This window comes from Cricetulus griseus, chromosome X, assembly GCF_003668045.3.
Source record: "Cricetulus griseus strain 17A/GY chromosome X, alternate assembly CriGri-PICRH-1.0, whole genome shotgun sequence".
Classification (NCBI taxonomy): Eukaryota; Metazoa; Chordata; class Mammalia; order Rodentia; family Cricetidae; genus Cricetulus; species Cricetulus griseus.
Genome location: NC_048604.1, coordinates 115,429,842 through 115,457,100, shown reverse-complemented (window position 1 = coordinate 115,457,100; position 27,259 = coordinate 115,429,842). Strand labels below are relative to the sequence as shown.

Here is a 27,259-nt window from a genome sequence, read left to right as displayed (position 1 = left end):
TTTTTCCAGTACTCCTGCATGAGCCATAATAGAGAACCATTAAAACAAAACCCATGCCATCAAGTTAACAGCTCTATTTGATTCTAAGTTCTTACATAGAGAGTGGTGAATTGGGGGACCTGGGATTAATGAACCCAAGGGTTCAGTTAACAGCTGTATAGGCTTTACAAGTCACTTCATCTCTCTTTAACTCCTGGTTTACTTGTAAAATAAGAGAAAGGGATTAGAAAACTAATGAGCCTTCTGACTTTGCTACTGGAGAACAAAATAGAAGTCACTGTAGTGGGCTGAATGTTGCTCTATACCAAACACATCCACATTTGAATCCCAGACCCTGGGAATGCACTAGTTAACTTGCATGGCAAAAAGCATTTTTGTGGATGTGGTTAGCACGTATACCTCGAAAATTATGAAATGATATTTTGTTGCTTTAAACCATTGTATCTGTGGTTATCTATTATAGCAGTAACAGGAAACTCACAGTAGTGTTGAAGCCCTTGAGCTTTGCTATCAGAATATAGTATTTGAACTGATAGACCTCTTCTAACACATTCTGTATGTAAGGCTTTGGGCAAGTCATTGAAAATCTCTGCATTCTAGCTGCATCTTTAATACGGGGACAAAGGGAGTGCAAATCTCAGTTACTTGGAATTTGAAGAAAATCTCAGAATCAGCCACAATTTAGTAGTCCTAAAATAAATGTAAACAGAGTGCTCCTGCTAAGGTTTATAATTCAATTTAGGGCATTTGCTCCTGTTTCAAAAGTTTTATATTTCTTTTTTAAAAAAAAGTCTTGAAAGAAGAGGAGCATCAACTTTAGTTGTGTAGAGTATCTTTTTGATCCTTATAACTAGTTACAAAATAGAGGCTATTGTCTACCATTTGAGAAAATTGAATTCGGATGTTTGTTCACTTGCTACATTCATTTGCTGGATAGCTGTGGATGAAAATTGTGTGCATAGGACCACAGCAGTGATACCTAAATCACTTGTGCTGAATCTAGCCTGGCTGACACAAGGTCACCCTAACAAATCCCCACAGATGCTGTTCCAGCTCTTTACTTTCAGAAGACAGGCATGGTCAGATGTGCATTCTAGGCCTAGGAGCTACCCGTAGCTGCGTTAAGAGGATCAACTCAACCAAAGCCCCTCCCCCCTGACCTTTGGCCCCCACCCCCTCCCGTCCTTGGAAGGTTGCTTCAGTGCGACACAAAGGCGGGGCCTACGTAGACAAAAGCCCTGGGCCAGAAGTGGAGGCGGGGCCTCATGGGAGGTCTGTGAGCCGCTGCTGAGCTCTCGACCAGAGCTTTGCTCCGCCCCCGGGGACTGCCAAAGCCACCATGGAGGAGTACCACCGGCCCTGTGACGAGGTACCGCCCCTCCAGAGCCGGGAAGCGCCCCTCGCCCTGGTTATGGGGACGCTATCGGGTGGTCTCTTAATGCTTGCAGAGTTGGGATGCGGAATCCCGTGAACCTGAGTCTGCTCCGCAGGACCGGGATCTTTCTTGCCCCTCGGCTCTCTGTCTCCCCAACCCTGAAAGCCTGAGGGTGGGCTAATTGGTCATCGCGATGGCCTGGGTGACAGAAAGCTCTCGGGGGCAGTCTGCAGGGTCTAGGAGGACCCAGTCGGTGTAAGGGGGAGGCCTAACTTGAGGTGCCTGGGCGGGCGTTGGCGAGCCCCGCCCGTCTGCGATCTGGGCCTGGGAAACCGGTTTTTCTCTGTTTCCTCCACCCTTTTGGGTCTCCTTGAGCCGCCGGTGCTGCAAGGTGGCTCTGGTCTTGGGAACTCTCCCCAGGCACGACTAGAGGAAGTGCTTTAAGAATTAAGAGCCCTTGCTCACTGATTCAGGTTTCCCTAAGCCTCACCAGAACTCTATGATGTCAGTGATTTTCCTGTTACTGATGGGAACTCTGACTTTTCATGGCGACCAAGTGACAGGTCCTAAATTAAAACTGCTAGGAGTGACCAATGTTCCATTGGAACCCAGGTGTCTGACTTTACACTTCAGCCCATATTTCAGGATGAGGCCTGTTGAATTGCCCCACAACCTATAAGAGTTTACAAGGACGGAGTAGACAGACATTTTCTGTCCAGTGGTAGCCACTGGTGAGTGATACAAGAAAATGAAAGATGAGATGGTGCAGGCACAATGTAATATGATCTTTGTAAAGGGCTTGTCCAAAGGGTGAGTTTCTGCAGAAGAATCTGTGTTGCAGAGAGCATGCATATGTATAGGTCAGTCACATACTAAAGTTAGAATTAAGGACTTGTCCCCCAAATTACATGGTTAGCTCTTTCTCAGATTTACCTCTTAGCAAGGGTGCAAGGGAATCTTTTCTGCACTACTTCCTAAATACATGTAATTTTAAAAGAAATAGGAATGGAGAGATAGCTCATAGGTAGAGTGCTTGATTAGCACATTAGAAGCCCTGAGTTCCATCCCCAGCACCAGAAAAAAAGATGGAAAACCAACATACATTATTCGTGTTTTCCTGGCCAACTAAACATTCCAAATTGTAATGAAATGTGCATCATTTATTTCTTAGGCCAATTTTGGGTGTGATTTTGAAGCAAAAATGACTATAACAGGTCTAAAATATGAGACCTCTTTTCAAAGCTCCTCTAAGTTTGTAGGGGGTGGGAAATTTTATAGGATAATTAGTAGAGTTAAAATATGAAAAATCTATACTTAAAACATAACTTTAGAATTTACTTATTTCAACTAGTTTTAAGTTGCATAATGGCTTTTGGAAATCATATATTAACTAAAGCATCCTGGTTTATATTTTGTTCTTATCACGTAACCTAATTTTACACTTAAGGACACTTAGGTATCATTGAAAATTGCAATTAACCCACGATTGTAACAAGCTGCTACCCCAAAAATGAGAGACCAACTTATACAATTAAAGTGACATTATTTTGAATGGCAGAGTATTGCCATAATCTTTAATTTGGAAAAGCAGTGGGTTTGTCTCATATCAGTTGAAAATAAAATTGGCAATGACAATTTAGCATACTCTTTTTTTATGGGCCACTTGATCTACCTGAAATGATTTCCTGTATACTGATAGCACACAATAGAAATCATAGCTACTGCCTGCTAATTTCTTGAGCTTTGCTAATGCAATGATTATCTAGAATGTTCATTAGAAGCGCTGTTGTGAAAGCACTTTTCAAAATGGTATTTGCGTATGGCCTGCCCAATCATAATGAATCTGAAACTACAGGGAGCAGGGTTAGCAACTCAGGAGACCTGATGTCCCTAGCACTGTGGTCTTCTGTCACTATCACTTTCTTAGGCCAGCTGAGGGCATCCTGTATCTCGCCATATCTATAAATAAAGGGAAGCCTTACTGAAAGCAGTTTTATCGTGTTTTCTCTTTAGGTTGGCTTCAATGCTGAAGAAGCACATAATATAGTCAAAGAGGTGAGTTATATTTGCTGTTATCTCCAAGCTTGTGTGGATAGAAAAAAATTATATCCAGGTTTTGATTTTTCAGGTCAAAGCTAGAAATATTAATGATCAAACACCAAGATTTAAAATATTTATTCACTCTTTGTAGGGGTGTGTGTGTGGTCTCTTGCATTCAGGGAGGCCTATTTGGACCTTCTCTGAAAGACATGCTGAAACAATGTTTCAAGTCTGCAAAAAGTAAAGAAGCTCTTTTTTGAATCAATTTTAGCTAAGGACCTTTACTGATTCTAGTGTTAGCAATATAGACCAGCCTGTGGTTATCAATATAGCCTCCCCTGGGGTGTGAGGTTATTAATATAGACTACCCTGGCGGTGAGGTACTTTAAGAACACTCTTACAGCCCAGAGTCATCATTAACTCTGCCAAATCATAGGTAAAAACGCTGAGTTGGCCCACAAGGCTTGCTTTAGTTGTGGGTGTGGCTCTTGGGGCCTATGTCCTAGCAAGCCCTGATTGAGTTCTGTCTGGGCTGCATTGGCCCCACCTTCTGGGCATTGTGTGCATATGTGCCACCAATTCACCTTGCACAAGTGCTCTAAGGGCATCATTTTATCCAGAGCTCAGCTGGCCTGACCCTGTGTGAGTAGGACCAGCTCGACATCTCAGGGCTAGGCAGCACCAAAAACCATTGCTATATTTTAATAGTTGAAGAATTGTGGATTAGAACATTTAGCTATTTAAAATATTTAGACTATATTATGTAAATATGTATTTAGGACTATTTTTATTAAACTAAAATGCAAATGTTTTCAATACCGTCACAATGTCAGAGTACAAGAAAGAGCAATTGGAAGGCACAGGTAAAAATCTTATTTTTTGAAGTAAATTGTCAAGAGAAACTGTTTTTAGATGGTAGACATGAAATAAAAGATGTTGGGTCTTAGGAAGAACCACTTAAATATATTTCCCTTACCCACGTTTTGAACCATATGAAAAGACAAAAGTGTTCACTTGAAAGACTAAAACACCACCTTTATTGTAGATAAAACTAGGTTGATGACTATCATGTTTTATTATTAGCCCCTATTCAGTTCTGAACTTGCAATAGTGGCTTTGTGAGCACACAAAGGAAAGTTTGAGTCAGCAGAGCGACGGGATAATGTGTCTCTTTGGTCTGGGTGGAGATGGAAGGAGAAATGAAAACCCAAGTCCAAGATGCTTAGGAATGTGGTTTTCTTGCATGAGTATGGTAGAGCAATGCTGATCACTCAGCAGCCAGGTAACTTACTCCATCTCCATAGGAAGGAATGATGGATGAAATAAGAGATCAAGAATGGTAGGCATTTGTGTGGATGCGAGTGTGTGCTTGTGCAAGGAGCGGTAAAGCTTGAGGAAGAAATGTGTGTTTGTCAGTGTAAATGTGTTGAAGTAAATATACTGAAACCTCTATTTTGAGAGAAGGAATTGGAAGGGAGCTAGTGGACTAAATTTTCACCTATCATAGGAGTTCAACACATGCCTATAGCTCATACAGCAAGAAATAGTGGTAGACATGTTATCTGGAGTTACAAGTAATTAATTGCTTCTTAAACTCTGTGTGTGTGTGTGTGTGTGTGTGTGTGTGTGTGTGTGTGTGTGTGTGTGTGTGTGTAAGTGGTACTGCAAACCACTAGATGCATTTTATTTCTTTTCTTGTTTCTTTTGTTTTTTTGAGATAGAATTGTTATATAGTCGGGATGGCCTCCAAGTTGTCATACTCCTGCCTCAGACTCTCAAATGTTAGGATTACAGGCACTACTAGATGCATTTTAGAGCATAAAGATCACTGAGAATGTGGTTAATAATATAAGCCATTTAATTAAAAACAGTTTGATACCAACCGAACTTTTGAGTTCTTTACATAAATAGATGGCACTTAGGAGAAATCTCAGGCTCAGGACAGGTTTCTTGGGGACCATGTTTGTGTTATCCTTTGTCTTTGTTTCCTGAGTCACCTTTCTATGGCACTGATTCATTTCCACTGAGGGACTGGGAAGGATTGATGTACAAGTACTGCTTTCAAACATTGCAGACGATCCTAGAGAATTCCAGATTTTCTGCAGTCATTTCTCTTTTAGTCCGTACTCGTCTCATTCTCCTTTCTTTAATTATGGAAATGCTTTTGAAAACTTTGAAGCAGTTAGAGACAGTGCACACCAGACAATTAGTAGACGCATGTTTTTTGCTATGCCTTTAAGAGTTGTGCCTCAAATTTCTCTTTTGGTATATGTAAAATTTGATTCATTGGGTCTAATGGAGCTGTTTTCTCTCCTAGTGTGTTGATGAAGTCCTAGGAGGTGAGGACTATAATCAGAACAACATTAACCAGTGGACTGCAAGCATAGTGGAGCAATCCCTAGCACATCTGGTTAAGCTGGGAAAAGCGTATAAGTACATCGGTAAGTATTGATTCAGTGTCCTTCCTCGTTAGTTTCTACCTTTATCTTTCTCATTTTCTCTGAATTTGGAGAATCTATCTGAATGACAGGCTCTATAGTTGAATACTAATAGTGTATGAAGAACTTCTGACTTGTCCCTTTGAATGTAATACATGCTGAAATGTAAAATTGGAGGTCTTTTGGTCTAAAGCAGTTTAAACTGTCTTCCCTTAGTAGCATCAGTTCTCTTTGTCCACTGAGACCCTTCAGTGCTGTCTTCCTGTCAGCCTTTCTTGCCTCTATATAGGCCTGTGAAGATGCACAAACCAAGTACAAAAGTGAAATAGAACACACAATTTGATCGGGAATTTTTCCGCAGTACAATTGCTAGCAGTTATAGTAATGGTTCATGAAAGGGCTGAGGCAATGAAGTTAAGATCATGATGATGAATATTCAAAATAAGAGACTATTTTAGTCTACTAGCTGAATTATTTTGAATTATGTTGCTTTTCTCAGCTTTTAGAGTTCTAAGGCAAATATTTCAACCTTGATTCTTTCCCCTTTACAGTAAGTGTCATTCTGTGACTTTCTTTGTAGTGACCTGTGCTGTGGTCCAGAGGAGCGCTTATGGATTTCATACAGCCAGCTCATGTTTTTGGGATACAACATCTGATGGTGAGAGACTCTCAGTGAATTTACCCAGAGTCAAAGTTCCAGCAAAGTCAGTGTGGACTTATTACATAGCTCTACTTAAAGTCTGAAAAACACTGTATGAATAGAATTGCTTTGGATGTATTCACAAGTATGATTTCAAACCATTGTGAGGATACAACATGTTAGAGGAAATATTACTAAAAGCAATGTGTGTACGTGCTGGTGCATGTGTGCGTGCAAGTGCGAGTGTGTGTGTGTGTGTGTGTTTGTGTGTGTGTGTGTGTGTGTGTGTGTGTGTGTGTGTGTGTGTGTGTGTTGTGTGTACTTAGTGCCTGATAATTTTGATGTTTTGCTGATATATCAATTTTTCTTCTTGTATGCTTTCAGGAACCTGTACTGTAAGATGGGAGAACCGAACCATGAACTGCATCGTCAATGTTTTTGCAGTTGCTATTGTTCTGTAACCCGATAAATAGACTGGGTTAAAGCCATTAACTTAAGTTTGTGAGTGTGTACTTTCGAAAAAGAGTGATAATTACCTATTAATGTGCTAGATGACAAGTGTGCAATATGCTTTAAAGCTATCAGCAAAAAACTGAATATTGTAAGCAAAAGTCTAATAAATAAGAACTTGGCAGGTTATCTCATATTCTATACAGCTTCACCTAAAGACACAAATGTTAGCCAAATATTAATGCAGAAATATTGACTGACATAAAATAGAATGTTATATTTATACAAGAATTTCATTAGCATTATGCACCCACAGAGATGGGAAAATCTATTTAGATACCAACATCATCTTTAAACTAGAAAACTTAACAGGGATAAATAAATATGAGAATAAAACAACTGCAATGATCAGTGCAGAGAAAATGACATGAATTAGCTGATACCTTCTTATTTATTTTAATTTCTTCCCTTCATTGAATTATATATAATAGTCCATGGAAAATAATTTTGACACCTCTCACCACCTGCATCTAATGTTATAGTAGCAGCTATGACTGAGCTGTTTCCTTTTCCAGAGAACTGGCCAATTCATTTTTTTTTATGTCAGTTTCTTGCATTTACACTTGAGGTGGAATTAAATGATAACCAGATTTCCTGGTTAAGCAAAATTAGTTAAGTATGTGATCAGCAGTATATGACTCAAACAACTGCCTTACAATCTACTCATTCCATGAGGAACATTATCTAATGAATGCTTATTCTACATATTTCTCTGCCAGGCATGGCAGCTCTCAACATGGTGTTCGTGTTAAGTTTCTTTTGGTAGCTGTTCAGTTGGAAAACTGGTATCTCTGAAGAAGGGCCGACAAAGAAAGGAAAAGACTCTCAACCTTCATGGAGAACTAACCAAAAGGAAATCACTAATTGGTGACAAAATTAGAGATATAATTTTTAAGGTTTGCCGCTGACAAAGTAAAATACATAAAATATGCAACTCTTACTTAAAGGCCTTATCAGTAGTCTAAGCTATACAAATAACAAATTTTATCATTGTGTTAGTCACAGCTGTGTGTGCATAATTTAAAATACTTATGTGGAGTTAGGACTGAGTGGAGTAGGCTACACATTAAAAGCGAACAATCATTAGCAGGTTATCTAATATCTCAGGGTTTATGAAATATAGTTAAATTTATTAAGAAAATCGGTGATAAAAAAAGTAGGGTACACAGCTGGCCACCAAATGCGAAGCCAATCTGCCATTTAACCTTGAAAATGAAATGAATTTTACATGTCACCACTGGCACCCAATCCATGTAAGGACTAGAACCACGATTTATTGAATTTTTAGGGGAAAGAAAAGCTTACTATTAATGGTGACAATATTAAGATGGGATCCTTGTATGAGTACTACTTGCATGGTTGACATTTTGTTGAATAACTGCAATGGCAAGAATGCAAAGATAGAGTTTAATGCAGTGATCTGTGATTTTTGGCACATCAGAAATTCCTTGTCATTACCTTTATGTTACTTTATGCTTCTGGCTCTTGTACCTCTGGAGATTATAATAGTGACCAAACTATCTGTGCAGTTAAGGCTTCTTTCTGATTATTGTTGTTGAATCCTCATTTTCAAATAAATCATACCTCGTGAGCTTGCTCTTTGCTGTTCCTAGTTAAAATATAATAAAGATTATCTTACTGTACTGTACATTTGCCTCTGATTTTAATTCTATGGTCAAGAAATCAGGATTGTGCTTACTTTAACCAATTCCAAGCAGGATGAATGGAGGAGGGAAACAAATGTGGGGCCACATAAATATATTACAAAAATAAATATATTCATGTACACACAGGTCTGAAGCAAGAAGATCAACAGTGTGAGGACAGACCTAGCAAAACCATGTCTCAAAAATACTGCTACCCAAATCTAGTCTTTACCATTAGAATACAATGGATAGCTTCTATTTCAAGCATTTTATTTATGATTTTAAGCACAAAGTTTTTTTAAGTTAGTGAAATATATTATGTAACTATTTATGAACCTTTAATGGTTATTTTTAGAAATTAATTTTGTCCTATTTGTCAAATTGCAAATGAGCTGTTACTTCTTGTAAAAAATCAGGACTTTAAGTAAAATTAGAGTATTTGCATGTAATACTCTAATACACGGGTAATTCAGTTAGTGTAAGCACTAACTGATGTTTTGTAGAGCTATAATTTTGTGTTTGTGAAGTCCTATTAGACTGCCTAAATTGTGGCAACATCTCATTAAAGAGCACTTTCTGTCCTTCCCAAGTTGGGTGTTAATGAGTCATTGGATGGGTTTCACCGCCTGCATCCATCATTGCATTTTATAGTGATCTTATTGCTGCATTTAAAGTTCTGAGTAAAAATAGTTGCATATTCTTGATAACATTAAAAAATGACGAGAAAACATGACTGTTTAGGGAGAAGTGATTAAGTCTCTTCTATGGCACATCTCAAAGCAAAGTTTAAGATGAATTGAAATTATATCCTCATGTGCTGAAATCTGTCCAAAGTGTTGGGGTTACAGGTGTGCTGCATCACGTCCAGACCCCTACCTTATTTGTGAATCAGTTAGGAGATGAGAACAATGGAACAATAGGAAGCTATTACCTTTCTGTTCTTTAGGACTTTCCTGGGGCAACTGGTCTTCTCATATTAAATTCCAGTATGATAATTCTCACTCAGACGAAGTAGGAGCATACTGCTTCTGGGAAGCCAAATACAGAAATCAAGGGAGTCAAAGCCCCTCCACCTCCCTAAGAAGGCAGGAGTGGAGGAGGAAAGAAATATCAAGAATGTTATAGGAATAGATGACTATGTACATAGAAAACTACAAGATTAGGTTGGCTCAATTTCATAGATTCTGGTAGCTCTAGGCTTCTAGCAGCCCCTCCTAGAACCTCCACTGACTGTATAATCTGGTCATATATATTTATTCTACCAGTTGTCAATGAGAAAAGAGCAGGGACTGAAGTCCACTACAGTGTGGGCTCAAGACCAAGTCAATACTGGGTGCAGCTGCCACCCAGTTGTCACCATGCTAATAAGGAGCAGATACTTAGCAGAATTAATGTCCTATGAATCATTAGTAGGTTTTTTATGGAGGCAATTTAGCAACATCTGTCACTTTTTTGTGCTTCTATCATGTGAATAGTTCTTTGGCTCAGTGCTACAGAACTAATAGCACGGCTCATAAAGGGGAAGGGCAAATAATGTTTTTGCTCTTCAATATGATGCATAAATTTATGTCAAAAATGAAAATCAGGCCAGGTATGGGGTTCCACAGCAGAAGTTGAAGCAGTAGGACTGCAAGTTTGCGGCGATCCTAGCTACATAGTGTGTTGTATAGGTCCTTAAGAAGGCTCTCAAAAGTAAACAGAAAAAGAAAGCCGCAGTGTCCACCAAGAAGACAAGAGAAAAATTATGGAGAAGAAAGGGGGAATCCATATTTTTGCATAAAGCAAATTAAACGGATTGAGATAGTTAAACTGTTAACTTTTTTAAAAAATTTTTTTATTAGTTCAAATTAGGAACAAGCTTGCTTCACATGTCAATCCCTTCTCCCTCTCCCTCCCCTCCTCCCCAACCCCACCACCCCCACCCCATCCCCCCTCCGCTCCCCAGGGAGGGTAGGGCCCTCCATGGGGGCTCCCCAAAGTCCACCACATCATCCTGGGCCCTCCCGCATGTGTCCAGGCTCAAAAGAGCATCCCTTCACATGGGATGGATTCTCAAAGTCCCTTCTTACACCAGGGAAAAATACTGATCCACTACCAGGAGGCCCATAGAGTGCCCAAGGCCTTCTTATTGACATCCATGTTCAGGGGTCTGGATCAGTCCTGTGCTGGCCTCCCAGACAGCAATCTGGGGTCCATGTGCTCCCCCTTGTTCAGGCCAACTGTTTCTGTGGGTTTCACCAGCCTTGTCCCAACCACTTTGATCTTTGATTCCTCCCTCTATGCAACTGGGTTCCAGAGTTCAGTTCAGTGTATATCTGTGGGTGTCTGCCTCTGATTCCATCAGCCACTGGATGAGGGCTCTAGGATGGCATATAAAGTAGTCATCAGTCTCATTATAGGGGAAGGACATTTAGGTTATCCTCTCCACTATTTCCTAGATTGTCAGTTCATGTCATCCTTGTAGATCTCTGGAAATCTCCCTAGAGCCAGATCTCTCCTCGGACCTATAATGGCTCCCTCTATTATATCTCTCATCCTGCTCTCCTCTATTCTTCCCCTGACTCAACATTTCTGCTCCTCCATTTCCTCCTGTCCCCTCCTCTTCTCCTCCTCTCATTCTGGCAGCTCCCTCTGCCCTACCCTCATGCTCCCAATTAGCTCAGGAGATCCTGCCCCTTCCCATTCTCAGGGGTCCATTCATTTTTCTCTTAGAATCCTTCTTGTTTCATAGTTTCTTTGGTGAAGAGGATTGTAGGATGGTAATCCTTTGTTCTATGCCTAAAATTCATATATGAGTTAGTACATACCATGCTTGTCTTTTTGTGACTGGGTTACCTCACTCAGCATGGTTCCCTCTAGTGTCATCCATTTGCCTGCGAATGTCAAGATTCCATTGCTTTTTTCTGCTGAGTAGTACTCCATTGTATAAATGTATCACATTTTCTCTATCCATTCTTCAGTTGAGAGGCATCTAGGCTGCTTCCAGGTTCTGGCTATTACAAATAACGCTGCTATGAACATGGTTGAACATATGTCCTTGTTGCATGAACGTACATTATTTGGGTATATGCCCGAGTTGGAATTGCTGGATCTTGAGGTAGACTGATTCCCATTTTTCTGAGCAACCACTATCCTGATTTCCAAAGTGGTCTTACAAATTTGCACTCCCACCAGCAATGGAGGAGTGTTCCTTTTTCTCTTCCATCTCTTGTATTCTGTTGGTTATGCTTACGTCTGTAGTTCCTGATCGTTTACCCAGCTTTTCTATTTCCAGCATTCCCTTAGATTGTACTTTCTTTATTGTCTGTATTTCAGTTTTTAGATATTGAACTGTTTCCTTGAGAGATTTGCTGATATCTTGTATTTTTTAGTTTGTTTTTTCTTCCATTTCTTTAAGGGATTTTCTCATGTCCTCTTTGAGGTCCTCTATCATTTTCATGAAGATGTTTTTAAGGTCATCCTTTTCTGGTTCATCTGCATTGTGATGTTCAGGTCTTTCTGGTGTATGGTTCCTAGTCTGAGGTGGTGTCATATTACATTTTCTGTTGTTGAATGTGCTTTTACATTGTACTATTCTCATCCTATCTTCTGGTGGGTGTAGCAGGAGTCTCTTCCTCTCCTGGTAGGTATGGGACCAAGGTTCCCTTCTGGTAAATGCAAACAGACCCAATACTCTGATGTCTAACATCTTCTTATGGATGGAGGTGGCACTGTTACTGGTGCCACAGCAGTGTCAGGGTGTGCTGGGTCCCTCTAGGGAGTTCGGATCTGGGAACAGATCCCGGGCGTCAGATGTCTCTGAGTGTTCCTTTTTCTCCACATTCTCTCCAGCATAGATTGCCATTGGTGGTTTTGATTTTAGCCATTCTTGCCAGTGGAAGATGGTATCTCAGAGTTGTTTTGAGTTGCATTTCTCTGATGGCCAATGACTTTGAGCACTTTCTCAAGTGTCTTTCAGCCATTTCAGATTGCTCTGTTGAGAATTCTCTATTAATTTCTGCACCCCACTTTTTAATTTCATTAATTTGGTGTTTTGATGGCTAGCTTCTTGAGTTCGTTTTATATTTTGGAAATCAGCCCTCTGTCAGCTGTGGGGTTAGTGAAGATCTTTTCCCATTCTGTGGCCTGGCGTTTTGTCTTACTGACTGTGTACTTTGCCTTACAGAAGCTTCTCAGTTTCAGGAAGTCCCATTTATTAACTGTTGATCTCAAAGTCTGTGCTACTGGTGTAATGTTCAGGAAGTGGTCTCCTGTACCAATTTGTTCAAGGGTATCTGCCACTTCTCTTCTAGAAGATTCAGTGTGGCTGGATTTATATTGAGATCTTTGATCCATTTGGACTTAAGTTTTGTGCATGGTGACAGACATGCAATTATCTGCATGTCTGAATCCAGTTGTGCCAGCACCATTTGTTGAAGATGCTTTCTTTTTTCCATTGTATAACTTCAGCTTCTTTGTCAAAAAATCAGCTGTTCATACCTGTGTCAATTAATATCAGGGTTTTCTATTCGATTCCATTGGTCAACCTGTCAATTTTTGTGCCAATACCAAGCTGTTTTCAGGACTATGGACCTATAATAGAGCTTGAAGCCAGGGATGGTGATGCCTCCAGAAGTTCCTCTATTGAACAGGGTTGTTTTGGCTATCCTGGGCTTTTGTTTTTCCATATAAAATTGAGTATTGTTCTTTCAAGGTTTGAGAAGAACTGTGTTGGGATTTTGATGGGAATTGCGCTGAATCTGTAGATTGCTTTTGACAAGATTGCCATTTTTACTATGTTGATTTTACCTATCCAAGAGCATGGGAGATCTTTCCATTTTCTGGTACCTATTTTAATTTCTTTCTTTGAAGACTCAAAGTTCTTACTATACAGGTCTTTCACTTTTTTGGTTAACCTTACCTCAAGATATTTAATGTTATTTGTGGATATTGTGAAAGGTGATGTTTCTCTGATTTCTTTCTCATTGCATTTATCATCTGTATATAGTAGGGCTACTGATTTTTTTTAGTTAATTTTGTATCCTGCTACTTTGACGAAGGTGTTTATCAGCTGTAGGAGTTCCCTGGTAGAGTTTTTCAGGTCACTTTTGTAGACTATCATATCATCTGCAAATAGTGAAAGTTTGACTTCTTCCTTTCCGATTTGTATCCCCTTGATATCCTTTTCTTCTCTTATTGCTCTAGATAGAACTTAAAGTCCAATATTGAAGAGATATGGAGAGAGTGGACAGCCTTGTCTCGTTGCTGATTTTAGAAGAATCGCCTTGAGTTTCTCTCTGTTTAGTTTTATGTTGCCTGTAGGTTTGCTGTATATTGCTTTTATCATGTTTAGATGTGTTCCTGTTATTCCTATTCTCTTCAAGATCTTTATCATGAATGGATGTTGGATTTTGTTAAAGGCCTTTTCAGCATCTAGTGAGACGATCATGTGGCTTTTCTTTTTCAGTTTGTTTATATGGTGGATTACATTGATGGATTTTCCTATGTTGAATCATCTTTGCATCCCTGGGATAAAGCCTACTTGATCATGTTGGATGATTCTTCTGGTGTATTCTTGGATTCTATTCGCCAATATTTTGTTGAGTATTTTTGCATCGATTTTCATGAGGGATATTGGCCTGTAGTTCTCTTTTTTAGTTGTATGTTTGTGTGGCTTGTGTATCAAAGTAATTGTAGCCTCAGAAAAAGAGTTTGGCAATGTCCCTTCTGCTTCTATTTTGTGGAACAATTTGAGGAGTACTGGCATTAGCTCTTGCTTGAATTTCTGGTACAATTCTGCAGTGAAGACATCTGGCCCTAGGCTTTTTTTTTTTTTTTTTTTTCCGGTTGGGAGGCTTCTACTTCATTAGGGGTTATAGGTCAATTTAAACTGCTTATCTGTTCTTAATTTAATGTTGGTAATTGATATCTATCCAGAAAATTTTCCATTTCCTTTAGATTTTTGAATTTTGTGGAGTACGGGTTTTCAAAGTATGACCTGATGATTCTCTGGATTTCCTTAATGTCTGTTGATATATCCCCCTTTTCGTTTCTGATTTTGTTAATTAACATGCTCTCTCTCTGCCTTTCAGTTAGTTTGGATAGAGGTTTATCTATCTTGTTGATCTTCTCAAAGAACCAATTCTTTGTTTCATTGATTCTTTGTAATGTTTTCCTAATTTCTACTTTGTTGATTTCAGCCCTCAGTTTGATGATTTCCTGGCGTCTACTCCTCCGTGTTGAGTTTGCTTCTTTTTGTTCTAAAGCTTTGAGTTGTTCTGTCAATTCTCTAGTGTGACTATTCTCTAGTATCTTCGTGTGGGCACTTAATGCTATGAACTTTCCTCTTAGCACTGCTTTCAGAGTGTTCCATAAGTTTGGGTATGTTGTGTCTACATTATCATTAAATTCTAGGAAGTCTTTAATTTCACTTTTTATTTCTTCCTCAATCTAGGAATGGTGAAATTGAATGCTATTCGATTTCCATGAGTTTGTAGGTTTTCTGCAATTGGTATTGCTGTTGAATTCTAACCTTAAAGCGTGGTGATCTGATAAGATAAAGGGGGTTATTTCAATTTTTTGTATATGTGGAGGTTTACTTTTTAGCTGACTGTGTGGTCAATTTTAAAGAAGTTTCCATGTGGCACTGAGAAGGTATATTTTTTTGTGTTCGATTGGAATGTTCTATAGACATCTGTTAAACCCAATTGGGTCATAACTTCTGTTAGATCTTTTGTTTCTTTATTAAATTGCTGTCTGTTGGTCCTGTCTAGTGGTGAAAGCGGGGTTTTAAAGTTTCCTACTATAAGTGTGTGGGGTTTTATTTGTGGTTTGAGCTTTAGTAATGTTTCTTTTACAATTGTGGTTTCCTTCGTATTTGGGGCATAGATGTTCAGGATTGAGACTTTATCGTGATGAACTTTTATGTGATGAGTAATGAAATGCCCTTCTTCATCTTTTTTGATTGAGTTTAGTTTGAAGTGTAATTTGTTAGACATTAGGATTGCTGCACCAGCTTGTTTCTTGGGCCCATTTGATTGGAAAATCTTCTCCCGACCCTTTACTCTGAGGTAAGACCTGTCTTTGAAGTTGAGGTGTGTTTCTTGTATACAGCAGAAGGATGGATTCTGTCTTTGTATCCATTCTGTTAACATGTATCTTTTTATAGGCAGGTTAAGACCATTGACATTGAGGGATTTTTTTTTTTTTTTTGGTTTTTTCGAGACAGGGTTTCTCTGTGTAGCTTTGGAGCCTATACTGGCACTCTCTCTGGAGACCAGGCTGGCCTCAAACTCACAGAGATCCGCCTGCCTCTGCCTCCCGAGTGCTGGGATTAAAGGCATGTGCCACCAACGCCCTGCCTGACATTGAGGGATATTAATTAATGTCCATTGATTGCTGGTTCTTGTTTGTTTTGGATTTATTGTTGGTGGTGTCATTTTGTGTGGATTTCGCCCTCCTGTTTCTTTTTGTGTTTGGTAAACTTGGATTATCTATTGCCTATGTTTTTGAGTGTAGTTATCTTCATTGCATTGGAATTTTCCTTCCAGAACTTTCTGTAGTACTGGATTTGTGGATATGTATTGTTTAAATCTGGTTTTGTCGTGGATTATCTTGTTTTCTCCATCTATAGTGATTGAAAGCTTTGCTAGGTACAGTAGTCTGGGTTAGAATCCATGCTCCCTTAGTGTTTGTAGGATATCTATCCAGGACCTTCTGGCTTTCAAAGTTTCCATTAAAAATTCGGGTGTGATTCTGATAGGACTGCCTTTATATGTTACTTGGCCTTTTTCCTTTGCTGCTCTTAATATTTTCTCTTTATTCTGTAAGTTTGGTGTTTTGATTATTATGTGGCAGGGGGACTTCTTTTTGTGGTTCAGTCTGTTTGGTGTTCTGTAAGCTTCTTGTACTTTCATAGGCATATCCTTCTGTAGGTTGAGTAAGTTTTCTTCTCTGATTTTGTTGAATAGGTTTTCTGTACCTTTGAGCTGTTTTTCTTCACCTTCTTCTATACCTATTATTCTTAGGTTTGGCCTTTTCACAGTGTCCCATACTTCCTGGATATTTTGTGTTAGGGATTTGTTGGACTTGAGATTTTCTTTGGTTGATGACTGTATATCTTCTAGCAAGTCTTCAACAACTGAGATTCTCTCTTCTATCTCTTATATTATATTGGTTATACTCATATCCTTAGTTCCTGATTGTTTATCCAGCCTTTCTGTTTCCAGCATCCCCTCATTCTGTGTTTTCTTTGTTGTTTCTATTTCAGCTTTCATGTCTTGAACTGTTCTGAGTGCTTCCTTCACTTGTTTGGTCGTTCTTTCTTGGCTTTCTTTAGATTCTTTAAGAGATTTGTTTATTTCTTGAATTTTTTGGTTTGTCTTTTCCTCCAATTCATGTAATTTTTGCTTGTTTTTTCTTCTATTTTTAAGATTCATCTCTTCTTCATCCTCTGCTTTGGGATTTTCAGATTTTGATGGCGTGGAGTCCCTATATTCTGGTGGTGTCCTATTGGTCTTTCTGTTGTTGTGTTCTTATTCTGTCTTCTTCCCATGTCTTCTTCCAGTGGCTGCAGGTCGGGTCTCTCTATCTTCTCTTGTCACCCAGTGGTGTGTGTGGGGGCCAAGACTTCAATGTCTGCAGCTCTGGAATGTCTTGCCTCTCCTGGTAGTCTCCTTACTCATTAGAGGTTGGGCCATAAGAGGGGGAAGGAAGAGTGTGGTGTTTCCAGCCTCAGGAAGTTCCTCTTTGTCTGGGCGGGTCCACTCTATTCAGGAAGGCCCAGAGAGATTTGGAAGTGATGGGGACAATGGGAGGAGTAGCTAAACTGTTAACTTTTAAAATAATTTAATTAAGAAGCATTAATATATTTTTATGCAAAACAGTACAATATAGGCCTGTAATGGTCTAATAAATTATGTGACTTTCATCTTGCCTCCTCTTTGTCCTCCATATCTGAATCTACTCCCAGAGGATAAAAGCTGGTATTTTGTTGTACATGATTTAGGCTACTGTTTTGCATTGATATAAGTATATGGATATATTGTTTTTTATTTTATTTTATTAGTTCAAATTAGAAACAAGCTTGCTTCAGATGTCAATCCCTTCTCCCTCTTCCTCCCCTCCCCCCCAACATCCCACCTGCCCCTAGCCATCCCCCCTCTACTCCCCAGGCAGGGTAAGGCCCTCAAAAGGGGCTCCCCAAAGTCTACCACATCATCCTGGGCCAGGCCTAGGCCCTTACCCATGTGTCCAGGTCAAGAGAGCATCCCTTCACATGGGATGGGCTCTCAAAATCCCTTTCTTTTTTTTAAAAGAGCTTACATATTTAATACAGTGTGTTACCCCTGTACAAATGGAAAAAAATTAAGTTCAACATTTCTAGACCAATATGGCTGTTAATTTTTGTACAATGCCAACTCAACACGGTAAACTGGGATACTTTTTTCCAAAGTTGACAGCACAGCTAAAGTTTCCAAAAATTCAAATTATATATGTATATATATATATATATGTATATATGTATATATATTATATTTATATTTATATAAAAAGATCAATAATGGCAGTATGTTAGGCATCAATAGCAGCAACAGCTTTTCCAGGTTCTGCAGTCATTTGAACAAAATTGTAGAGACATCCAGCACTCTCCATTTAAAAAAAAGTAAAAAACAAAGCCCAGAAAAACAGCACAGTTCTGTTACTCTTGTGGTACCTGGCACCATTTTTTTTAAATTAGCTTCTCAATCATCATCTGGAAGGAAACCATTATGAGCAACATCATTAAAAACAGCTCTGATAAAGCACAGTCACTACTATGTATCATAAAGCAGGTCCACATATGAGTGAGTACATATCATATTTGTCTTTTTGTGATTGGGTTACCTCGTTCAGAATGGTTTCTTCAAGTTCCATCCATTTTCCTGCAAATTTCAAGATTCCATTGTTTTTTTTTTTCTGCTGAGTAGTACTCCATTGTGTAAATGTACCACATTTTCCATTCTTCAGTTGAGGGGCATCTAGGCTGCTTCCAGTTTCTTGCTATTACAAATAATGCTGCTATGAACAAGCCTTTTGCCCTGCACAAAACTTAAGTCAAAATGGATCAGAGACCTCAACATAAACCCAGTCACACTGAACCTACTAGAAGATAAAGTGGGAAATACCCTTGAATTAATTGGTACAGGAGACTACTTCCTGAACATAACACCAGTCGCACAGACACTGAGATCAACAATTAATAAATGGGACCTCCTGAAACTGAGTAGCTTCTGTAAGGCAAAAGACATAGTCAGCAAGACAAAATGGCAACCCACAGACTGGGAAAAGATATTCACCAACCCCACATCTGACAGAGGGCTGATTTCCAAAATATACAAAGAACTCAAGAAGCTAGTCTCCAAAACTCCAAACAATCCAATTAAAAAATGTGGTACAGAACTAAATAGACAATTCTCAATAGAGGAATCTAAAATGGCTGAAAGACACATGAGAAAGTGTTCAACATCCTTAACCATCAGGGAAATGCAAATCAAAACAACCATCTGAGATACCATCTTACTCCTGTCAGAATGTCTAAAATCAAAAACACCAGTGACAGTTTATGCTGGAGAAGATGCAGAGAAAGAGGAACACTCCTCCACTGCTGGTGGGAGTCCCAACTTGTACAGCCACTTTGGAAATCGGTATGGCGACTCCTCAAGAAAATGGGAATCAGTCTACCACAAGATCCAGCAATTCCACTCCTAGGCATATACCCAAAAGAATATATTGTTTTTATTGCTACAAGTGATATATAACTGCAGAGTGCTCTTTTTAAAGTTTGTTAAATGTAGGCTAGAGAGATGTTTCAGTGATTAAGAGCACTAACTGTTCTTCTAGAGGACTCTGTTTCAACTCCCAGCACCTGCATGGCAGGCAGCTCACAACTGTCTGTAGCTCCAGTTCCAGGTATCCAATGATCTCTTCTGGCCTGTATGGATACCAGGCATACGTATGGCACACATACGTACATGCAGGCAAAACACCCACACACATAAAATAAAAATAAGTGAATCCTAAAATACAATAAAACAAGGATTTTCAAATGTTACATTGGGGTGTGTGGCTCATGTGTGCCATCATGGCTCATATTCAGAGGCCTGAGGACAACTTGCGGAAGCTGGTTCTTTTCTTCCATCGTGTGGGTCTCAGGGATTGAACTCAAGTAATTAGGCTTGGCAGCAAGCACCTTTACCTGCTGAGCCATCTCCCCTACCCAAGGTTTCCCCCTTTATTTGAGACAGGGTTTCTCTGTGTAGTTTTGTAGACCAGGCTGGCCTCAAACTCACAGAGAACCACCTGCCTCTACCTGTCAAGTGCTGGGATTAAAGGTGTGCGCTACAACATCCCACTAAGATTGCCCTTTTAATATCATACTTTACTTATGGATTTCTCCTCTCACTGTGGAAAGTCTCCTTATTGAGCTTAGGTATAGTTTATTCACTTTGAAAATTTACGTAGTATCCCATGTTCCACTCTTTTTTTCTTTTTTATTTAAATTCTTTAATTTAATTCTCATATTTACATAGCCATCCCCCATTCCCTCACCCTCCCATCCTCCCATGTTCCCCAACAACCCCCCCAACTCATCCATCCCCCAACTCCTCTTCAGGGATCGTGAGGCCCTCCACCAGGGACCTTCAAAGTCTGTCATATCATTTGGGGGAGGGCCTAGGCCCTCCTTGCTGTATCTGGACTGCAATAGTATCCTTCCATAGGGAATGGGCACCCAAAGTCCATTTGTGCTCTAGGGTTAAAGACTGGCTCCACTGTTAGAGGTCCTGTAGACTGTCTTGGCCTCCTAGCTGGCACCCACATTCAGAGGGCTTGGTTTTGTCCAAGGCTGTTTCCACAGCTTTATGACTAGCGTCTCCATGCTCTCACTAGGTAATGTCAACTGTTTCTGCGGATTTCTGCAGCACCGTCTTGGCTTCTGTGCTCATCCCTCCTCTCTCTCCACAATTGGATTCAAGGGGTATGGTTCGGTCCTTAGCTGTGGGTGCCTGTTTCTGCTTCGAACAGCTACTGGATGAAGGCTCTAGGAATGGTAACCAAGGTAGACACCAATCTCATTTTAGGGGAAGGATATCAATGGCATTTTCTCCACCACTGTTTGGATTTTAGCCAGGGTCATCCCTGTGGATCCCCTAACATTTCCCCTGTGCCAGACCTCTCACCAAATCTGTACTGTCTCCCTCTATCAAGGCATCTCCTTTCTTGCCCTCATCTATTCCTCCCCTGTCTCAGTCCTCTTGTTCTCCTCCCCCCTCCCCTTCTTTCCTTCCTACCTCCTTGCTCTCCACCCATGCCCCGTGCTCCCACTTTGTTCAGGGGTTCTTTCCCCCTCCTCTTCTTCGAGGGAATATGCAATCTTCTCTTGGGGCGCTCCTTGTTTCCTAGCTCCTCTGGCAGTGTGGATTGTAGAGTGGTAATTCTTTGCTCTGTGTCTAAAAATCATATATGAGTGAGTACATAATATGTTCATCTTTTTGTGATGGGGTTACCTAAATCAGGATGGATTCCATTGTATTTTTTTCTGCTGAGTAGTACTCCATTGTGTAAATGTACCACATTTTCTCAATTCATTCTTCAGTTGAGGGGCATCTAGGTTGCTTCCAGGTTCTGGCTATTACAAACAACACTGCTATGAACAAAGTTGAACATATGTCCTTGTTGTATGAATGCGCATTCTTTGAGCATGTGCCCAAGAGTGGAATTGCTGGATCTTAAGGTAGACTGATTCCCATATTCCTGAGAAACCGCCATACTGATTTCCAAAGTAGTTGTAAAAGTTTTCACTCCCACCAGCAATGGAGGAGGGTTCCTCTTTCTCCACATTCTCTCCAGCCATAGATTGTCATTGGTGTTATAGATTTTAGCCATTCTGATGGGAGTAAGATGGTTTTGAGCTGGTTTTCCCTGATGGCTAAGGATGTTGAGCACTTTCTCAAGTGTCTTTCTGCCAATTTAGATTCCTCTGTTGAGAATTCTATAGTTAGTTCTGCACTCCACTTTTTAATTGCATTGTTTGGTGTTTTGGTGGCTAGCTTCTTGAGTTCATTGTATATTTTGGTGATCAGCCTTCTGTCAGATGTGGGGTTGGTGAAGATCTTTTCCCATTCTGTGGGCTGGTGTTTTGTCTTACTGACTGTGTCCTTTGCCTTACAGAAGCTTCTCAGTTTCAGGAGGTCTCATTTATTAATTGTCCATCTCAATGTTTGTGCTATTGGTGTTATGTTCAGAAAGCAGTACCCTGTACCACTTTTTCGGGGTACTACCTACCTTCTCTTCTAGGAGGTTCAGTGTGGCTGAATTTATGTTGAGGTCTTTGATCCATTGGGATTTACATTTTGTGCTTGGAGATAGATATGGATCTATCTGCAATCTTCTGCAAGTCTGAATCCAGTTATGCCAGCACCATTTGTTGAAGATGCTTTCTTTTTTCCATTGTATAACTTCAGCTTCTTTGTCAAAAAACAGGTGTTCATAGGTGTGTGGGTTAATATCAGGGTTTTCAATTCGGTTCCATTGGTCAACCTGTCTACTTTTGTGCCAATACCAAGCTGTTTTCAGGACTATGGCTCTATAATAGAGCTTGAAGTCAGGGATGGTGATGCCTCCAGAAGTTACTTTATTGTACAGAGTTGTTTGGTCTATCCTGGGTTTTTTGTTTTTCCATATGAAGTTGAGTATTGTTCTTTCAAGGTCTGTGAAGAATTGTGTTGGGATTTTGATGATAATTGCATTGAATCTGTAGATTGCTTTTGTCAGGACTGCCATTTTTTACTATGTTGATCTTACCTATCCAAGAGAATGGGAGGTCTTTCCATTTTCTGGTATTTTCTTTAATTTCTTTCTTTAAAGACTCAAAGTTCTTACTCTACAGGTCTTTCTCATTTTTGGTTAGTGTTACCCCAAGATATTTTATGTTGTTAGTTGTTAGTAAAGGATGATGTTTCTCTGAATTCTTTCTCAGCCCATTTATCTTCTGTATATAGTAGGGCTACTGATTTTTTTTAAGTTAATCTTGTAGCTTGCCACTTTGCTGAAGGTGTTTATCAGTTGTAGGAGTTCCCTGGTAGAGTTTTTCAGGTCATTTATGTAGACTATCATATCATCTGCAATTAGTGAAAGTATGACTTCTTCCTTTCCGATTTTTATCCCCTTGATCTCCTTTTGTTGTCTTATTGCTCTAGCTAGAACTTCAAGTCCAATATTGAAGGGATATGGAGAGAGTGGACAGCCTTGTCTTGTTCCTGATTTTAGAGTAATCGCCTTGAGTTTCTCTCTGTTTAGTTTCATGTTGCCTGTTGGTTTGCTTTTATCATTTTTAGGTATGTTCCTGTTATTCCTGATCTCTCCAAGACCTTTATCATAAAGGGATGCTGGATTTTGTCAAAGGCTTTTTCAGCACCTAGTGAGACGATCATGTGTTTTTTCTTTTTCAGTTTGTTTATATGGTGGATTGTATTGATGGATTTTCATATGTTGAACCATCCCTGCATTCCTGGGATAAAGCCAACTTGATCCATGTTGGATGATTTCTCTGATGTGTTTTTGTATTTGATTTGCCAGTATTTTGTTGAATATTTTTGCATCGATGTTCATGAGTGATATTGGTCTGTAATTCACTTTTTTCGTTGTGTCTTTGTGTGGCTTGGATACTAAGGTAATTGTAGCCTCATAGAGAGCTTGGCAATGTCCCTTCTGCTGCTATTGTGTGGAGTACTCATATTAGCTTTTCTTTGAATTTCTGATAGAATTCTGCACTGAAACCATCTGGCCATGGGCTTTTTTTGGTTGGTAGACTTTTGATGACTGCTTCTATTTCATTAGGGTTTATAGGTCTTTTTAGACTGCTTATATGTTCTTGATTTCATTTTGGTAAGTGATATCGATCCAGAAAATTGTCCATTTCCTTTAGATTTTCTCATTTTGTGGAGTACGGGTTTTCAAAGTATGACCGGGGGATTCTCTGGATTTCCTCAGTGTCTGTTGCTATGTCCCCCTTTTCATTTCTGATTTTGTTAATTACCATGCTCTCTCTCTGCCTTTTGGTTAGTTTGGATAAAGGTTTGTCTATCTTGGTGACGTTCTAGAAGAACCAACTCTTTGTTTCATTGATTCTTTGTAATGTTTTCCTAGTTTTTACTTTATGGATTTCATCCCTCAATTTGATTATTCCCTGACATCTACTCCTCTGGGGAGAGTTTGCTTCCTTTTGTTCTAGAGCTTTCAGTTGTACTGTTAATTCTCTAGTGTGACTATTCTCCAGTTTCTTCATGTGGGCATTTAGTGCTATGAACTTTCCTCTTAGCACTACTTTCTATGTTTCCCATAGGTTTGGGTATGTGGTGTCTTCATTCTCATTAAATTCTAGGAAGTCTTTAATTTCTTTCTTGATCCAGGAATGGTGCAATTGCACATTATTCAATTTCCATGAGTTTTTAGGGTTCTGTAATTTGTGTTGTTGTTGAATTCTAACTTTAAAGCATGGTTGTCTGATAAGATACAGGGAGTTATTCCAATTTTTTTGTGTCTCTGTAGGTTTGCTACATTGCCAAGTATGTGGTCAATTTTAGAGAAGGTTCCATGTGGCGCTGAGAAAAAGGTATATTCTTTTGTGTTCAGATGAAATGTTCTATAGATATCTGTTAAACCCAACTGGTTTATAACATCTGTTAGTTCTTTTGTTTCTTTGTTAAGTTTCTCTCTAGTGGTCCTATCTAGTTGTGAGAGTGGGGTGTTGAAGTCTCCTACTATAAGTGTGTGAGATTTTATATGTGATTTGAGCTTTAGTAATGTTTCTTTTATGATGTGGGTGCCTTTGTATTTGGAGCATAAATGCCCACTTTTTTTGGTGTTTGGTAAAGTGGAATTATCTATTGCCTCTCAGGATTGAGACTTCATGTTGATGGACTTTTCCTGTGATAAGTGTGAAATGCCATTCTTCATCTCTTTTGATTGATTTTAGTTTGAAGTGTAATTTGTTAGATATTAGGATTGCTACACCAGCTTGTTTCTTGGGTCTATTTGATTGGAAAATATTTTCCCAACCCTTTACTCTGAGGTACCACCTGTCTTTGAAATTAAGATGTGTTTCTTGTTTGCAGCAGAAGGATGGATTCTGTCTTCACATCCATTCTGTTAGATGGTATCTTTTTATAGGCTAGTTAAGACCATTGGCATTGAGGGATTTTAATGACCATTGATTGTTGATTCTTGTTTGTTTTGGATTTGCTGTTGGTGGTGTTATTGTATGTGGATTTCCCCACTTTTTTTGGTGTTTGGTAAAGTGGAATTATCTATTGCCTGTGGTTTTTTGAGCATAGTTATCTTTGTTGCGTTGGAGTTTTCCTTCCAAATAATTTCTATAAGGCTGGATTTGTGGATATGTATTGCTTAAATCTGGGTTTGTCATGGAATATCTTGTTTTCTCCATCTATAGTGATTGAAAGCTTTGCTGGGCACAGTAGTCTGGGCTGGCATCCATGTTCCCTTAGCATCTGTAGGACATCTATCCAGGATCTTCTGGCTTTCAAAGTTTCCATTGAGAAGTTGGGTATAATTCAGATAGGTCTGCCTTTATATGTTACTTGGCCATTTTCTTTTGCTGTTCTTAATATTTTTCTTTATTCTGTAAGTTTGGTGTTTTGATTATTATGTGGCTAAGGGACCTCTTTTTTGGTCCAATCTATGTGGTGTTCTGTAAGCTTCGTGTACTTTCATAGGCATATCCTTCTTTAGGTTGGGGAAGTTTTCTTCCATGATTTTCTTGAATATGTTTTCTGTACCTTTGAGCTGTATTTCTTCACCTTCTTCTATACCTATTATTCTTAGGTTTGGCCTTTTCACAGTGTCCCATACTTCCTGGATATTTTGTGTTAGGGATTTGTTGGACTTGAGATTTTCTTTGGTCAGTGACTGTATATCCTCTAATGAGTCTTCAACACCTGAGATTCTCTCTTCCATCTCTTTAATTCTATTAGTTTTGCTTACATCAGAGGTTCCTGATCATTTATCCAACATTTCTATTTCCAGCACCCCCTCATTCTGTGTTTTCCTTATTGTTTCTAATTCTGCTTTCAAACTGAACAGTTTGAATTGTTTCCTTCACTTGTTTGGTTGTTTTTTCTTGGCTTTCTTTGGATTTTTTTTTAAAGAGATTTGTTTATTTCTTGAATTTTTTGGTTTGTCTTTTCCTCCATTTCATGTAAATTTTTGCTTGTTTATTCTTCTATTTCTTTAAGGGATTTTCTTGTTTACCTTTAATAGTCTCTATCTTCTTCCTAAGATAATTTTTAAGATTCATCTCTTCTTCATCCTCCGCGTTGGGATTTTCAGATCTTTCTGGTGTGGAGTCCCTAGATTCTGGTGTTGTCCTATTGGTCTTTCTGTTGTTGAGTGTGTTCTTATTTTGTCCTCTTCCCATCCTTTCTTCCAGTGGGTGCAGGTGGGGTCTCTCCCTCTCTCAGGCTGCAGGCGAGGTCAGAGGGTGGAGAGAGGACAAGGGTGAGGTATTTCCAGACTCAGAGTGGGCCTTCTGGTCTGGGAAGGTCCACTCTTGTCCAGGAGAGGCTCAGGAAGAAGTGAGCAGGGAATGATAGGGGAGGTTGGGGGCTGAGCAGAGCCCAGACTCACCTCAGGTGGCAGGCCGAGGGCAGAGGTCAGAGGGGGGGACAAGGGTGAGGTGCGTCTGGACAATGGCCCATGTTCCACTCTTACAAAAAAAAATCTGCCTATGAAAATCTTTGCACAAATCCTCTGGTTTCCATTTAGAGAATCTTCTCTAAAAGAATTACTGGATGGTCAAATACATATCTTTTACATCCAAATTGATTTCTTTTGTAATTTAAAAACAATAATTTGTTTTGATATATAAAAGTATGCTGGGCAGTGGTGGGGCAGACCTTTAATCATGACACTCAGGAGGCAGAGGCAGGCAGATCTCTGTGAGTTGGAGGACAATGCAGTCTACAGAGAAAGTTCCATGACATGCTTCAAAGCTACAGAGAAAATCTGTCTAGAAACCCCCTCTCCCCCCAAAATAAGTTCAGTAACAAATTGCCCTTGTGATTTTTTAAAGACTCATTATTGTCTTAAATTATGTATGTGTGTGTCCCTGGAACTGGAGCTACAGGTAGTTGTGAGCTTCCCAGTGCTGGGAACTGAACTTGTGTCCTCTGCAAAAAAGTACATGCTGTTAACTGCTGAGCCATCTCTTCAGCCCCATGTGACGGTTATTTTTGTCAATTTGGTTGCATTGGAAATTGTACAAGATTCATGGAATACACTTGTGGTATTCCATAGGGAAATCCATAAAGGGCTAAATATATGCCCTGAATGTCCGCAACAGTAGTCCAACTCTGAGGCCCAACTAGCACAGGTATTCTGTTGATGCTCTCGGGCCACCATGATGTGAACTACTCTGTTCTGCTACAACCCCCTCCCCATGATGGGCTGAATCCTCTGGAACCATCAACAGAAACCAAACCTGTTCTCCTTGTAGTTCTTCAAATCAGGTGATTTGGCACAGTAATAGGAAAAGTAATAACCTTCAAATATATAGCACATACGTGTCCCAGTTCTG

The 27,259-nt window shown here is 39.5% G+C and overlaps 1 protein-coding gene across 1 annotated transcript; it reads left to right on the top strand.

The window, feature by feature from the left end:
- The first annotated feature begins 1,224 nt into the window (after nt 1–1,224).
- Nucleotides 1,225–8,651, top strand: Dynlt3 (dynein light chain Tctex-type 3). Its single transcript, XM_027433282.2, has 5 exons — nt 1,225–1,369; nt 3,389–3,430; nt 5,733–5,856; nt 6,434–6,511; nt 6,878–8,651. Exons 1-5 carry the CDS (start codon nt 1,340–1,342, stop codon nt 6,952–6,954), a joined length of 351 nt encoding a protein of 116 aa, XP_027289083.1. The 5' UTR covers nt 1,225–1,339; the 3' UTR covers nt 6,955–8,651.
- The last annotated feature ends 18,608 nt before the right edge of the window (nt 8,652–27,259 follow it).

Excerpts from the sequence above, each read along its gene's own strand:
- Dynlt3 (XM_027433282.2), top strand. The coding sequence starts at position 1,340 with ATGGAGGAGTACCACCGGCCCTGTGACGAG. Across the intron at positions 1,370-3,388 it reads ACCACCGGCCCTGTGACGAG|GTTGGCTTCAATGCTGAAGA; the intron begins GTACCGCCCCTC and ends TTTTCTCTTTAG. Across the intron at positions 3,431-5,732 it reads CACATAATATAGTCAAAGAG|TGTGTTGATGAAGTCCTAGG; the intron begins GTGAGTTATATT and ends TTTCTCTCCTAG.